This window comes from Stegodyphus dumicola, chromosome 7, assembly GCF_044657685.1.
Source record: "Stegodyphus dumicola isolate Sdum_Otavi_A_Nest chromosome 7, ASM4465768v1".
Classification (NCBI taxonomy): Eukaryota; Metazoa; Arthropoda; class Arachnida; order Araneae; family Eresidae; genus Stegodyphus; species Stegodyphus dumicola.
Genome location: NC_140774.1, coordinates 76,033,579 through 76,046,545, shown reverse-complemented (window position 1 = coordinate 76,046,545; position 12,967 = coordinate 76,033,579). Strand labels below are relative to the sequence as shown.

Below are 12,967 nucleotides of genomic sequence, written 5' to 3'. Positions count from 1 at the left end.
TTCTTAGCATGGGCAGCGTATAATAATGCCAAGGTACATCAACTAGATGTTAAAACAGCTTTTTTGTATGGCAACTTAAATGAAGAAATATATATGGAACAACCTGAAGGATTCGTGGTTCTAGAAGAAAGACATAAAGTTTGTAAATTACAGAAGTCGATTTATGGTCTCAAACAAGCAGCTAGGTGCTGGAATGTAGAAATTGAAAATACATTGAAGAATCTTGGGTTCAGTCAAAGCAAAGCAGATCCGTGTCTTTTCACAAAAGTGGTTCGTGATAAAAGAATTAATTTAATAGTGTATGTTGATGACATCCTAATAAGTTCTACAGAAGAAGGACTAATTCTTCAAACAATTAATGATTTAAAGAAACGTTACCAAATAACGCATCTTGGTGAAGCTAAATATTTCTTAGGCATGGAAATAAATCGCAAGGAAGACGGAAGTTATCTCTTATCACAGAAAAATAAAATAAATCAACTTGTCAAGCAATTTCAACTTGAAGAAGCGAAACCCGCTAGCACATCAATGGAAACAAACTATTATAACCTAAACAAGGAAGAAAATCTCCTAACTTCAAATGATAAATTTCGCCAAGCTATTTGAAGTCTTTTGTATTATATCGTCTATCACAAGACCAGATATCACAGCTTCAACTCACATACTCAGCAGAAGGTGTAATAATCCACGTCAAAAGGACTGGAATGCTGTTAAAAGAATCATTAGATACTTAAACACGACAAAGAATCTATCCTTACAAATTTCGTCTAGTGAAGAACCTAATATTACAGTTTATTCAGATGCTGATTGGGAACAATATATTGAAGATAGAAAATCTACATCAGGAAGTGTTATTTTATTAGGAAAAAACTGTATTTCGTGGTTTTCAAGAAAACAAACTTGTGTTTCTTTATCCTCAGCAGAAGCTGAATATGTTGCACTATCGCAAGCTACGCAAGAACTATTATGGCTATTAAAATTAACAGAAGATTTCAATCTACCCCAAACTCTACCGATAAAGGTATTTGAAGATAATCAGTCTACTATAAGACTTGTAGAATCTGAAAAATTCAGTTCGCGCACAAAACATATTGATACAAAAGTTCATCATATACGCGACTTGAATAACAAAGGAATAGTAAAACTTGCTTATCTTTCAACAGAGCAAATGGTTGCTGATATTATGACTAAACCAATTCCTAAAGCTAAATTTCAGTTTTGCAGGAATGAATTGCAATTAGTATGAGTTTCATTAGCAAAACAGGGGCAATGTTAGCATTATTTTGCATAATGAAACTTGAAAAACGTACGAAACGAACGTGCGCCAAGATATATATTGGCGAGAGAAAGCAAAGTTCGTGTGCAATGCAGTATATTTGATTTTCACCCTAGCTACATGTACCTAGCCAAAGGTCTAATACAGTTAGTACTTTCTCTTTTCAGGTACGGTGTCGAAGTATGTTCGTGTTTCTCTTATTTCCTAAAATAGGTAAGCCTGATGATATTTAGGACTGATGATGATTCTATGTAAGTTATCTCCTTTTCAATACTTCAGCGTTTTAATGTCCATGAAGATTATTACTTTTTGTTATGCTTAAGTTAAGCAAAATTATCCTATTTTATTAAATAAAGATTTCGTAGTTAACCTTTTTGACTTATGATTCTTTAATGAAAACTGTGCTTGAGGAAACGTACTCATTACGCCTTCAGTGCTAATGCACAACCAACACCTTCCGACCCCCTCACTTGTTTTTGAACCATCCGTGTAAATAAAAGTGCGTGTTACTTTTGAAATGGAAAGACTTCGTTTTTCATTAATTTCGACATACATACCCCCTGGCTGTGAAACCCTGCTATACATGTTCCATAATACGCACAGTTAACATATGTCTTATCCGAGATTTGTCTTAGCGCTTTCATTCCTAATGCTGACTACAGTCAGCAAGTATGTGAGGGGCTATGCACATGAATGTTGACGTTAGCGACATATGACTGTTTTTGAATGAAGCGTAATATTTATATAGTAAGTTCTCTAATTGAAGAATATCTCAAGAAAAGATCTTTTTCATATTATTACAAGAAACTGGCTAATTTTTTTTTTTTTTTTTTTTTTTTTTTTTTTTTTTTTTTTTTAAGTTTTATTTTTCATGTTTAATAAATAGTATCGATTCATTTCCCAGTTATCTTCTGAAAACTTAGAAATGGATAAATGGATTGTCTGAGAAACCGATTCGGATGATAAAAATCAGTATAGAATTAAATTTTGGAAAAGAATACGAATAAATATATTTGGCGTATAAGAATTAGAAAAGCAGAATCAATTAATCATTAAAAATAAATCAGCTGAGGTCTAAGAATGAACAAGAGTTCTGTTGGTTCGGAAGGAATAGTACTAAGCGAATTGCGTATATTGCCATTTCATATAATACGAAGTCCTTGAGACTGGCTATCATAAACAGTGAAGCCATGAAGAGTGGCCATGGGGTTAAGACAGCTGAGTACTGGTAGTTTAACCTGGGTTTCGAATCCAGGTAGGTTGTATAGTTGGTTTTCATGATCTTCTCTGTGTGTAAATAAACCATAGAAAAACCTTTACTGTAGTTAATGTGCACGAGAATTTGATAAAACAGCATTTTGCTTTTCTGCATCTACAGTAATTACCAAGGTTGTTGCAAATAAATTGGCCAATTCCTTGGGTGACTTTCAAAACAATATACCCGTTTAATTAAAATCAGGAAGTATAGGTGTATTGTTGTCAATTAGTTATTATAGGCTTTTGTATAATGTTTCAAAGAATCAGTTTATGGAAGTCAGGAAGTCCATAGTATGATGGCTAAGCGAGTCATTAGTAAAATTGTCTAAGCTCCCGAAATGAGTGTGAATCCGTTAATACAAGATAAGGATAATGTGGAAGAATTTCTTACCTGAAGTGGTTTATCGGCCGCATGGTTGTCTCTGCAATATAAGAATGAAGTCTAGCATTGTCTTTAGGCAGTGCAGAACACTCTGGTGGCTACTGATCCAATCTTTGCTTGCATTTTTTTTTTTTTTTTTTTTCATATATTGGCTGCAATTCTGCGGAGTATCAATCTGCTGTTCAAATGTGACGTGGGAGGAATGGATGGCAAATTATACTGTCAAGGGAAATTTATGCAACGTGCATTACCATTTTTAGATATAGATATTCTGTGTACGGTTTTTTTTTTTTTTTTTTTTTTTTTACCTTCTATTCCCTGTCATCGAGCTTTATGTCTGCGACTGTCGCTTCTAGATCGACTTCTCATCGAGAGCCACAGTATACTACAGAATTCTTATGTTTCTGCTTTAGTCAGGGAAAGAATATCGTACTTTTTCTAGAATTTATAATGTTTTTCGAAGCATGAAACATGAAAAACGAGCTAGACCTTCACTGGTATTCGAACTCCGGGATCTCCCGACTATTAGCCGAACTTGCTTTATTACATCACGAAGATATATAGTGAGGAAAGAGAAAATTCCTTATACTTTCTTATACAATCCTTTCAGTATTAATTAATATTAATATTTTACTGTCATACAATAATATAATTAAATAAAATTAATATAATGTTAATATTAATAAAATATTTAAATTATTCCTTATATGTTTTACATTATAGGAGGATTACTGAATTCGTTTAAACATATTTGTCAACATTTCGTATCATCCCGATAATTACCGAGTGGTGAGAAGTAATTGAATAAATAATATATACTCATATACTTTTGATGTGGACTGCTTTACTTTATAGCGTATAATTTGGCGTAATCAAAAGAAGAAGAATGATGGCCACGAGGCTCAATCTGCAAACTTAAACCTCCTGTTGTAAATCTTTCAAACAAAGCAGGAGGGTTCATAAGAAATAATTTCGCTACCAAATACTTAATTAATGCTTTTGGGTGCAAGCATTGAAGAAAAGCCCAAATTAAATTTATGCTGAAAATTGTCCTTAGGTGACTTGATTTCATTCTGAATTTAGCATAATCATTTTCTTTAACCAGTGGCTAGCGTATCGTGCAGCTGCACCACAGGTCCGGGGTTCGATTCAAGGGCTGGGCAAGGTTGACTCAGCCTTTCATCCCTTGAACGGGTCGATGAAATGAGTACCAATTTCGCTTGGGGACTAAACACCGGGGGTCCTGCGACAAGCTGACCACTTGTCCAGGGCATATGTTAATGCACTTCGGGGCCCAAGGTTAAGAAAGCAGATTTTGATGCGCTGCAGGCCGTGGCCCACTAGGGCTGTTGCGCCACTGAGCTTAGAGGTTTTATTTATTTATTTTCTTTAACCAGTGTTCGCTGAAGCCAACAAATCATTTAATCACCCATGTTTTCACTTCACTTAACATAGAATGTTAGTATAGTACAAAAAATATGCTTAACTTCTATCTGTTACTTTCCTCTCAGCAATTAGAATTCACCTTACCTTTAAGTAATCGTTTCATATGCAACCAACTGCTGCTGAAAAAGGTAAAGAGTTAATGGCTAAACAATTCCAATAATGAAAATAATATTGAATTCACTAATCCCAGAGAGATCTCGGAGATCATTAAAAAATTACGAAATAAAAAAGCTCCCAGCTTTGATAATATAAATAATGTAGCAATCAAGAATCTTCCTCCTGGCATTATCGCTTGTTACACAGGAATTTTCAACGCTTGTTTAAGTAATGCTTGCTTTCCAAGGCAATGGAAGCAAACCAAGAAAATATAGGCCAATCAGCTTTCTTCCGGGCCTTGATAAAATATACGAAAGAGTAATTCTTAACAGAATGCAATCTCACTTGGAAAAACTACCAGAAGAACAGTTCGGTTTCCGGAGGTCACTTTCAACCACCAAACAACTAGTAAGACTTAATGAGTACATTGGAAGTGCTATTCACAATAGACAGAACGTGGCAAAAGCTTTTGACCGCGTCTGGCATGAGGGGCTTATCTTCAAGCTGATCAATATGAAATAGAGCTTATACACCCTTTTTTAAGGGTAGAAGGTTCTACGTGCACTTAGGCAACGACGCATCCGAAAACAAACGTATCAATGCAGGCGTCCACCCAGGGTTCAATTCTTGGGTCCTTATTATATCTCTTTTACGTGGCTGACCTGCAAAAGAAAAACATGGATTATAACTACTTCTTAGCTGCTACGTAGATGATACGGCTCTTGCTGTGAAGTATGCGTGTCCCAACTTAGCCGTCAATAAATTACAGTCGCTCATGCCACAACTAGAATTCTCGTGCAGGAAATGGACAATTTCCATTAATGCAGACAAAAGTCAATTTCTTATTATCCGAAAAAAGCTCTCAAACTCCAGTTTCTACCAAACTACAACGTTTGTATACGGAAGTACTCGTAATTAAAAAAGCAAAATATCTTGGTATTATTTTCGATGAAAACTTTGGAAACACCATATGGCCTACGGTAGAGGAAAAACTATCGGCTATACAGAGTCCACTGCTAAATTCTGAATCCAAACTGTACCTTAGAACGGCATCTTTGCATTGCGGTCATTAGACCCCTCTTCTCGTACACCTCGCCCGCGTGGGCGGCCGTAAGGAACAAGGACTTAGAAAAACTGCAAGTCACGCAAAACAAGTTATTAAGAATCATGATTCATGCGCATTATTTTGTTTACAACCGTACTCTGCACAACGACTTTTCTTCACAGAATGAATGATAACTTTTTCTCAAAAGCACGGAACTGTCCGCATATGCAAAGTGTTTGACTATATTATTCTTAGTGAGAATAGTGGATTAAGACCTCTCGCGGCCCATCTCACCCGGGACTCCAATTTTCCGACGTTGCACTTCTTTCTTGCTGTACATATCTCTGTAAATAATGACTGTAAATTATATGTACTGTATATATTTTTTTGTATTTTGCCTCTCTATTTATGTTGTATTTTACTGTTTTTATTGTACAGCATTTTGCACTTAGGATTTTAAACCCTGCTAGGAATTTTACACATCATGAATTTATATGTCAGATTGTGCCTCTGCTCACAATGCATCCTCACAACATTTCATGCAGCGCTTTGCGTTTGCCTTTACTGCTCCTATCTTTTCTGCTTTCATCTTTCATTATCGGCTTTGTGATTCATGGTCGCCCCCTTATCTGTACCTCAATCCTCTATTTTGCTAACGGTCCAGACTTACAACGTCATGTGTCCACCCGGCTTTAACTCACCAAGCCAAACACTTTGTGCTTCGTGCGATACACGTTCGGATAGGTAAAGAGTCATTCTTGCATTTACTTTTGCCATTGATCGGAAAGTCTACTAATCTAAGCGAATTTGACAGAGGGCAGATTGTAACGGCTCGAAGACTCGGAACGAGTATCTCCGAAACTTCAGGAATGGTAGGTTGTTCACGATCTGCCGTTGTTAGTATTTATGCAAAGTGGATAAATGATAATGCAACCAGCAGTAGACGCCAAGGTGTTAGATATCCACGCGTCATCAAAGGAAAAGGGAAAAAACATTTGGGGGACACTTCGATATCTCCCGTTCTACTGGACCGATTGACGAAATTCAACTTGCGTTTTTCATGTCTCGAAAGCGCGACTTAAAATATGTATTAGATTTATATATAGTATTGTTCTAATATAGGTATCTTGATGCAAAATCGGTATGCCAATTTTTTTCCATATTTCGATTCTACGCCTCAAATTAAGCCAAACTGTCAAGTTTTGTAAAAATCGTGGAAGTAGCTTTTAAAAAATTAGCTCTCAAAATTTTAGCTTGTCAATGTTAAATGAATTTGGTATGTATTTGTTAATATCTCTTTATCTTAATAAACTTGTTTTATTCTTCCTTTCGCATTTCGAAATTTAGGTTCATTCTAAATAAAATTCACCGATTTTTTATGATTTATTTTTAAAATTTGTATTTTTAAATAATTTTTATGAATTTTCAAAAAACATTTTGAATTATAACCTATAAGGTATTTCTTCCACCTTCTTAGCATGCCTTCGTAGTGTAGTGGTCTGTACGCTGGGCGCGTATTCCACAGGTCCGTGGTTCGATTCCCGGCGATGGCGCTGCTCATTTTTCATTTCTCCTGTTTCGAATTAACCTAATGTCTCTACAAACCTACAAAATTTTAAAAAGAATCTTAAAGTAAATGTATTTCTAGGCACACCTGCAAAAAATTAGAGATTTTTGTTCAAAATTTACTAAGATATACGTGAATTTACATATTGACGAGTTTTGAAATTTGGCATATTTGTTATAAGCGATAATAACGTCAAATGTGGTTTACTCACCTTGTTAAAATTATTTGAAAGTATGGTTTGGTTTGGTTTATTGAGATTACGGCAAAGCACACTAGGGCTATCTGCCTAAGGGGGAAGGATGCCTTCGTGGAGGACTTTCTAAGGGAAACTGGCTCGTATACACGTTACACATGGGAAAAACCACGAAAACGCCCATGAAGCCAGCCGAACCGAACTACCAGTACTAGCGACTTTACCGCTCGGCTACTGGTGGCTCTATTTGAAAGTATGAACGATGACTTTTTTCCCGCTCGTCTGCAATGAAAAAAAGGAAAGAAAAAGAAAGGTTGCTATAAAGTAAGAAGTTCGCTGAGTGAATTATTCTTGGCACAAACTGAAAAATATGCGCCAAGTTAAATTTTTGATTTTCTCCGTAAATTTCGTACCAAATTTTACAAAATTTAGTATTTAGGAATAATTTGAGTCGTCGAGTCGAAATATGGAAAAAACTTTGGCACGTCATTTCAGAAAAAGCCTGATTTTGTGTCAAAATACCTATGTTAAAATAATGTTGTATATAACTATCCTAATATATATCCTAAATCGCACTTTCGAGACATGAAAAACGCAGTTTGAATTTCGTTAAGCGGCTCAGCAGAACGGAAGATATAGAACTGTACCTTTTTTTTAAAGCCTTCAGGGCGAATCGCCCCAAAGCGGCAATTTGCCTTGTATTATATTTAAATTATAATAAAAAATTTACCCTGTATTATATTATATATATATATATCGCCCTGTATTATATTTAAAGAAATTAAATAATAAAGAATCTGCATGAATGTATGTATGTTTCTCGCATTGTGACAAAACAACGGTACCTAGAGCCATCCAGTTTTGAATAAAATACGTTTTCACCCGAATATGGGCATCTGGAGTCCCAAATTTAGAATATGGAATTTGTTTTATTATCTATTTCATATTTTGTAAAACTTTAACGAATGTTTGATTAACAAACTCAAGGATTTAAAAGCGAGCAATGGCAACACTCTACGGAAAACCTTTTTATCTCCGGGGGGGGGGAACCTTTTTATCTTCAGCGCGCGGAACTGTGTATCGGAAATTCTAAAGATATGCCCATTTTAAAATTATTTTGCGGTATTGCTGTTGAACTGAACTTTATGGTTTAAGTGCAAAGAACATGATATTTAATAAATAAAGATAACATACAAAACGTAAAAAAAAAAAAAAAAAAAAAAAAAAAAAAAAAAAAAGCCCTTTGTACGTAATTTAAAATCTGAAACCTTTCAGTTCCCCCCCCCGATTTTATGTAATTATCATATGTAACTTGTACAAGACAATGTTTGTAATCAACATATCTATGCTTATACACAGGCCTTGTATGCCCAAGTAATATTTATATTTTTACACGGAGGAAATATTCCCTTCACTTTCGCATTGTATCTTTCATAAGAGGATTTTGTTATTGTTCATAGATTTAACATAGGGATGTGAGCTAATGTATTAAATAGGATTTGCGTTATCAAGAATTACAGTTTGGTTTGTAGTAACACTTAACGACAAACAGGAAATGGAGTATATAAATAGGAAGCAAAGTAAGAAAATAATTTTCGAAGCATTAAATATTACTAAATGGCGTCCTTCAAAAACTGAAGGTCATAGCAAAAGTCTAATTACGTATTTGAAATCAAGTACATGAATGTATAAAGAGACAGCCTTACTTACTATGTGATACAGTCTTTGTTAATCTCAGTATCTTTAATCTATCTATCTCAGGTATCCCAGGTGCTGATCAAGAATAAGTGATTTATCAAAATTAAAATACACAGAAGAACTCTTACCTTATACGCTCCTAGTACTTCTGCAGATACATTTTTTGCTGGCAGTCCCGTTTTCTCGATTACACAGTCTTTGATGTAAAATACTTCCTAAATATAAAAAGCGTAAAGTAAATATTATTTGCTATGAAATCTCAACATCTGTAAGGAAATAAATTAGAAAATACAAAATTCTCACTTATCAGTTAAACATTTTTGTTCATAAATATATATATATAATTATTATTATTATTATCATCATAATTATCTTGTGTTCTAAGATCTTTATAAGAAGTGGTATCATCGTATGGACGGTAATTTCTTTTTCGTATTCGGTTATATCTGCTCTACATTTTATTTGTGGTCTCAAATTAATACCAGTTTTAGAAAAGTATAAAAATTCACATACTTACCGGTATAACGCCTTTTCCTTCCCAAACGCTCTTACATCTGTAGTTAATTATGTCAGCTGATGTTCTGACATTCTGTCCAAGGCTGTTTGTACAATCGACCCAACTAGTTAAGTACTGAAAGTAAAAATATTAAATCGAGATTCTTATTAGTTAAAACTAATTCATTTGAAATCAATATTAAAATGAAGTAAGCTCTTACGAGTATTTAATGCTTCACTTAATATAGATTCACGTATTAGAAACTTAATATACGTACTAAAATGGTTTGTTACCTTATTATGGCAAAGCACACGTGTGTTAGGATGGATGCCTTCTTGGAGAACTTTCTAAAGAATACTGACTGATTCAAATTTTACGCAGTAAAACCTGCAAAAGCCTCATGCAGCCAGTCTTTCCGTTGGGAACTGAGCTGAGACAACTGCTAATATTTAGCTGTTTTCCCATTTATTAATGAAAAAACGAGACAGAAAACGTCCATGTATTGTAATAATAACTTTATTTTTTTTTAATATAGCATTAATTTTATTTAAAGAATTTCTCTTACTTAGTTAACCTCAATAGTTTTATTAAAATATATATTCATTGTATTTATTGTATCGTCAGCATTTTATCCAAATTATGAAGCTGCATTTTTTAACATTTTCACCTAGATGCAGTTTTTAAGCAGTTTTGTTGTGTTTTTTTAATTAGACGAAAACAAAGATATGCATATTATCTGATATTCGTAAAAAATAACTGAGTACGTAGGCAAACACAAAATAATTGCAAGATGCAAAATGAAACGAGGAATGTAATAAATCGTTATATGTTGTTTATTCTTACCCTTCTTATTAAATGTCAGAATTTCCTTTTAAAAAAATACAGGTTTCACTGCAGAAGATGGTTAAGTTCCAATTTTTTATGTCTATAAATTAAAATTTACTAGGGTTTTAATATGTAGAAATCGTCATTAAAGAATTATAATAAATTTAATATTCAAAGAAAAGTCAATAAATAAGTCACAAACGCAAGATTTGTGACTTATTAAAAGCTTTAGGTTGCTGTATCAGCCAGATTAGGTCTTCGTCTTGAACATCGTCAATCATTTGTAAAGCTTCTGCCTTGACGATGTCTTTTTAATGGACTAAACTGCTACTATTATAGTGTCAGTGTTACATCGGCAATTTCAAACTGAACTACGCATATAGACCTCATACTTAGTAATTTCTCGAATGAATTCCTCCAACCTCTGCGCTACTTGAGTCTGTCTTAGTATAAAGACTCGCACTTTGGTTTTTCAATCTTAAACTTTTGAGTGGCTTTGAGGAAATGTTTCGACTCGCTTGTAGCTTTAAGAAAAAAAAACACGTCTTTCCATAAGCAAGAAACATTATAATAAAAAAAAATAAATTAATTAATTAAAAAAAAAAAAGCATCACGCTGCTCTTTTCTTGTACAGTCATCGAGTTACATCAGCAATTTCAGACTGAACTACGCATATACATCTGGTCCTTAGTAATCATGAACTAGGACAGTTTTGCCACTTACGGAAAGTAATAATTGCTATTTTCAAGTATATCATGCCAAATTGTGATTTACTTAATGAATTTCTCTCGTATTTAAGAGATCCTTCTCCCGTTTCCATGGGGTTATTGAAAAGGTGACTTGATAAATGGAGATGGTCCAATTACATCTACCTTTATTTGAGTATAAATTATATTTTATACTCGGATAAAGGTAGATGTGGCTGGATTGTTTTGATTATAGTACTGCAGAGGTTTTCCTGCAACTTAAGGTACTTAATGAAGGCAAAAGATGCCCTCATTAAGTATGTTATAAATGACTAATATTCGCGTTATACAAGAGGCGAAACATGACGACAGGTTTTCAGGGTTTTGAACCCAAGTCAAATTACTGTCGTGCAGTGGTTTTATCTACTCGGCCACTAAAGATAGGGGCACTTAAATTATATTTGGACTCTATCATCCGCCTATCATTCATACTTAAAATTAGGTCAAAAAATAGATTATATTAAAGTAGGTTTTCAATAAAATTCTATCGATTTCGAGAATGGTCAAATATAGGAAGACTCAGGGTTAGATTTTTCTTCCGCCTGATATCAGCCTCCTGGTCCATTTTTTGTAATTGCTGCCCAGTGCATGCAAAATTTTGCCAACCAGTGTAGTCACAATAATACTGTCGGGCATTAATCCCCCTTTTTTATTCAGGGGGAAAAGTCTGTTTGTGAAGTAGTTGACATGTTTTTAATCCTCCAGATAGACAGCTATCATTAGCTCTTACCTGGAGTCTCATTTGCACCCATACTATAGCCTGAAGCGATTGTAAGTTAATGTGGTTAGTGCTTTACACAGAAATTACATGAGTGAAAAAAAAAAAAAAGAAGAGGTGCATGATGCTTTTCAGCGAATAATAATTAAGGTCCGTAAATGCAAAAGATGAAGTCCAAGTATTGGTTGAAGTGACGAAAACCTTCAGTAGATCGTCCACTGTCATGTTAAACTGGATGCACTTACCACTGGGGGAATAAATCTTCAGAAAAGCAAGTGAAATGTATCATAAGCGGAGACTGGAACGCTAAACGTCAACTTTAGAATAACAGTTACTCCAGAGCTCGTGGTAACCAGCTCCTCAACTTTAGCAATACGGCTTCTCCACCCTGGCTTCAGTTCATCCTACGCACTAAGCAGTTTTACAACAGACTTCTTTCAACTATTTCGGCTCTCTTAGTATGTTGCTTTCAACCACAGTCCTGTATTACTTAGCCTAAAAACTCTGCTGAGTGTCAATCCTTTATTTGCTACCCTTTCTATCACTAGCTGGATCAAATAAGCTGCAAAACTTGATGATGTTATCAATGGTAATCGTACCATCTCTACCAAGAATAATATTAATGCTGCAGTTGCTGCTTTTACTGCTGGAATCAACAGTGCTATTCAGTATTTTACTAGCTTAAAAAAGTTCAGTAGACCTCCTACTTTTATTCCTCGAGATCTTAAAGATCTCATTAGACCGAAAAGCAGAACCAGGAAGCATTTGCAAACTACCTGCGACCTCACCTATAAACGAATATACAATTCTCTCCCCTCCAGGCTAAAGAGTTTAGGAAACATCGTCAGAAGAAATGGCAAGGATTCCTGAATTCGCTACTGAAGATGATGCTCTTTTTGACATTAGTAGGAAGTTAACAAAAAAGTACTCTCCTCTTCCTGACCTTGATGGCATCATCTACTCTGACGAAGAGCCTAATTGTCTTGCTAATACTCTCGAAGTCACTTTCTTGAATAATGCTGAACCTTACGATCGGAATATCATTCAGAAAGTTAGTTACAGTCAACTCTTTACTCAGGTTCCAGGGCCCTTGTAGCCTTTTTCCGTATATTACACCAGTGGAGTAGCGAGCATAACTGGCGCCCGGAGCAAAATACCTTTTTGGCGCCCCCTTCACTGAAAAGAACACAGTGATAGGATGAAAATCTTGTTTGGAGACCAT

General features: G+C 34.7%; 1 protein-coding gene across 1 annotated transcript in view; it reads right to left on the bottom strand.

Moving 5' to 3' along the window:
• Positions 1-12,967, bottom strand: part of LOC118197115 (uncharacterized) — a 43,548-nt gene that overhangs the window by 12,660 nt on the left and 17,921 nt on the right. Inside the window, exons 3-4 of the mRNA XM_035368608.2 lie at positions 9,478-9,591; positions 9,089-9,175 (exon numbers count right to left, since the gene is read on the bottom strand). Of these exons, the coding sequence (XP_035224499.1) occupies positions 9,089-9,175; positions 9,478-9,591 (201 nt within the window). The remainder of the gene's footprint in view (positions 1-9,088; positions 9,176-9,477; positions 9,592-12,967) is intronic.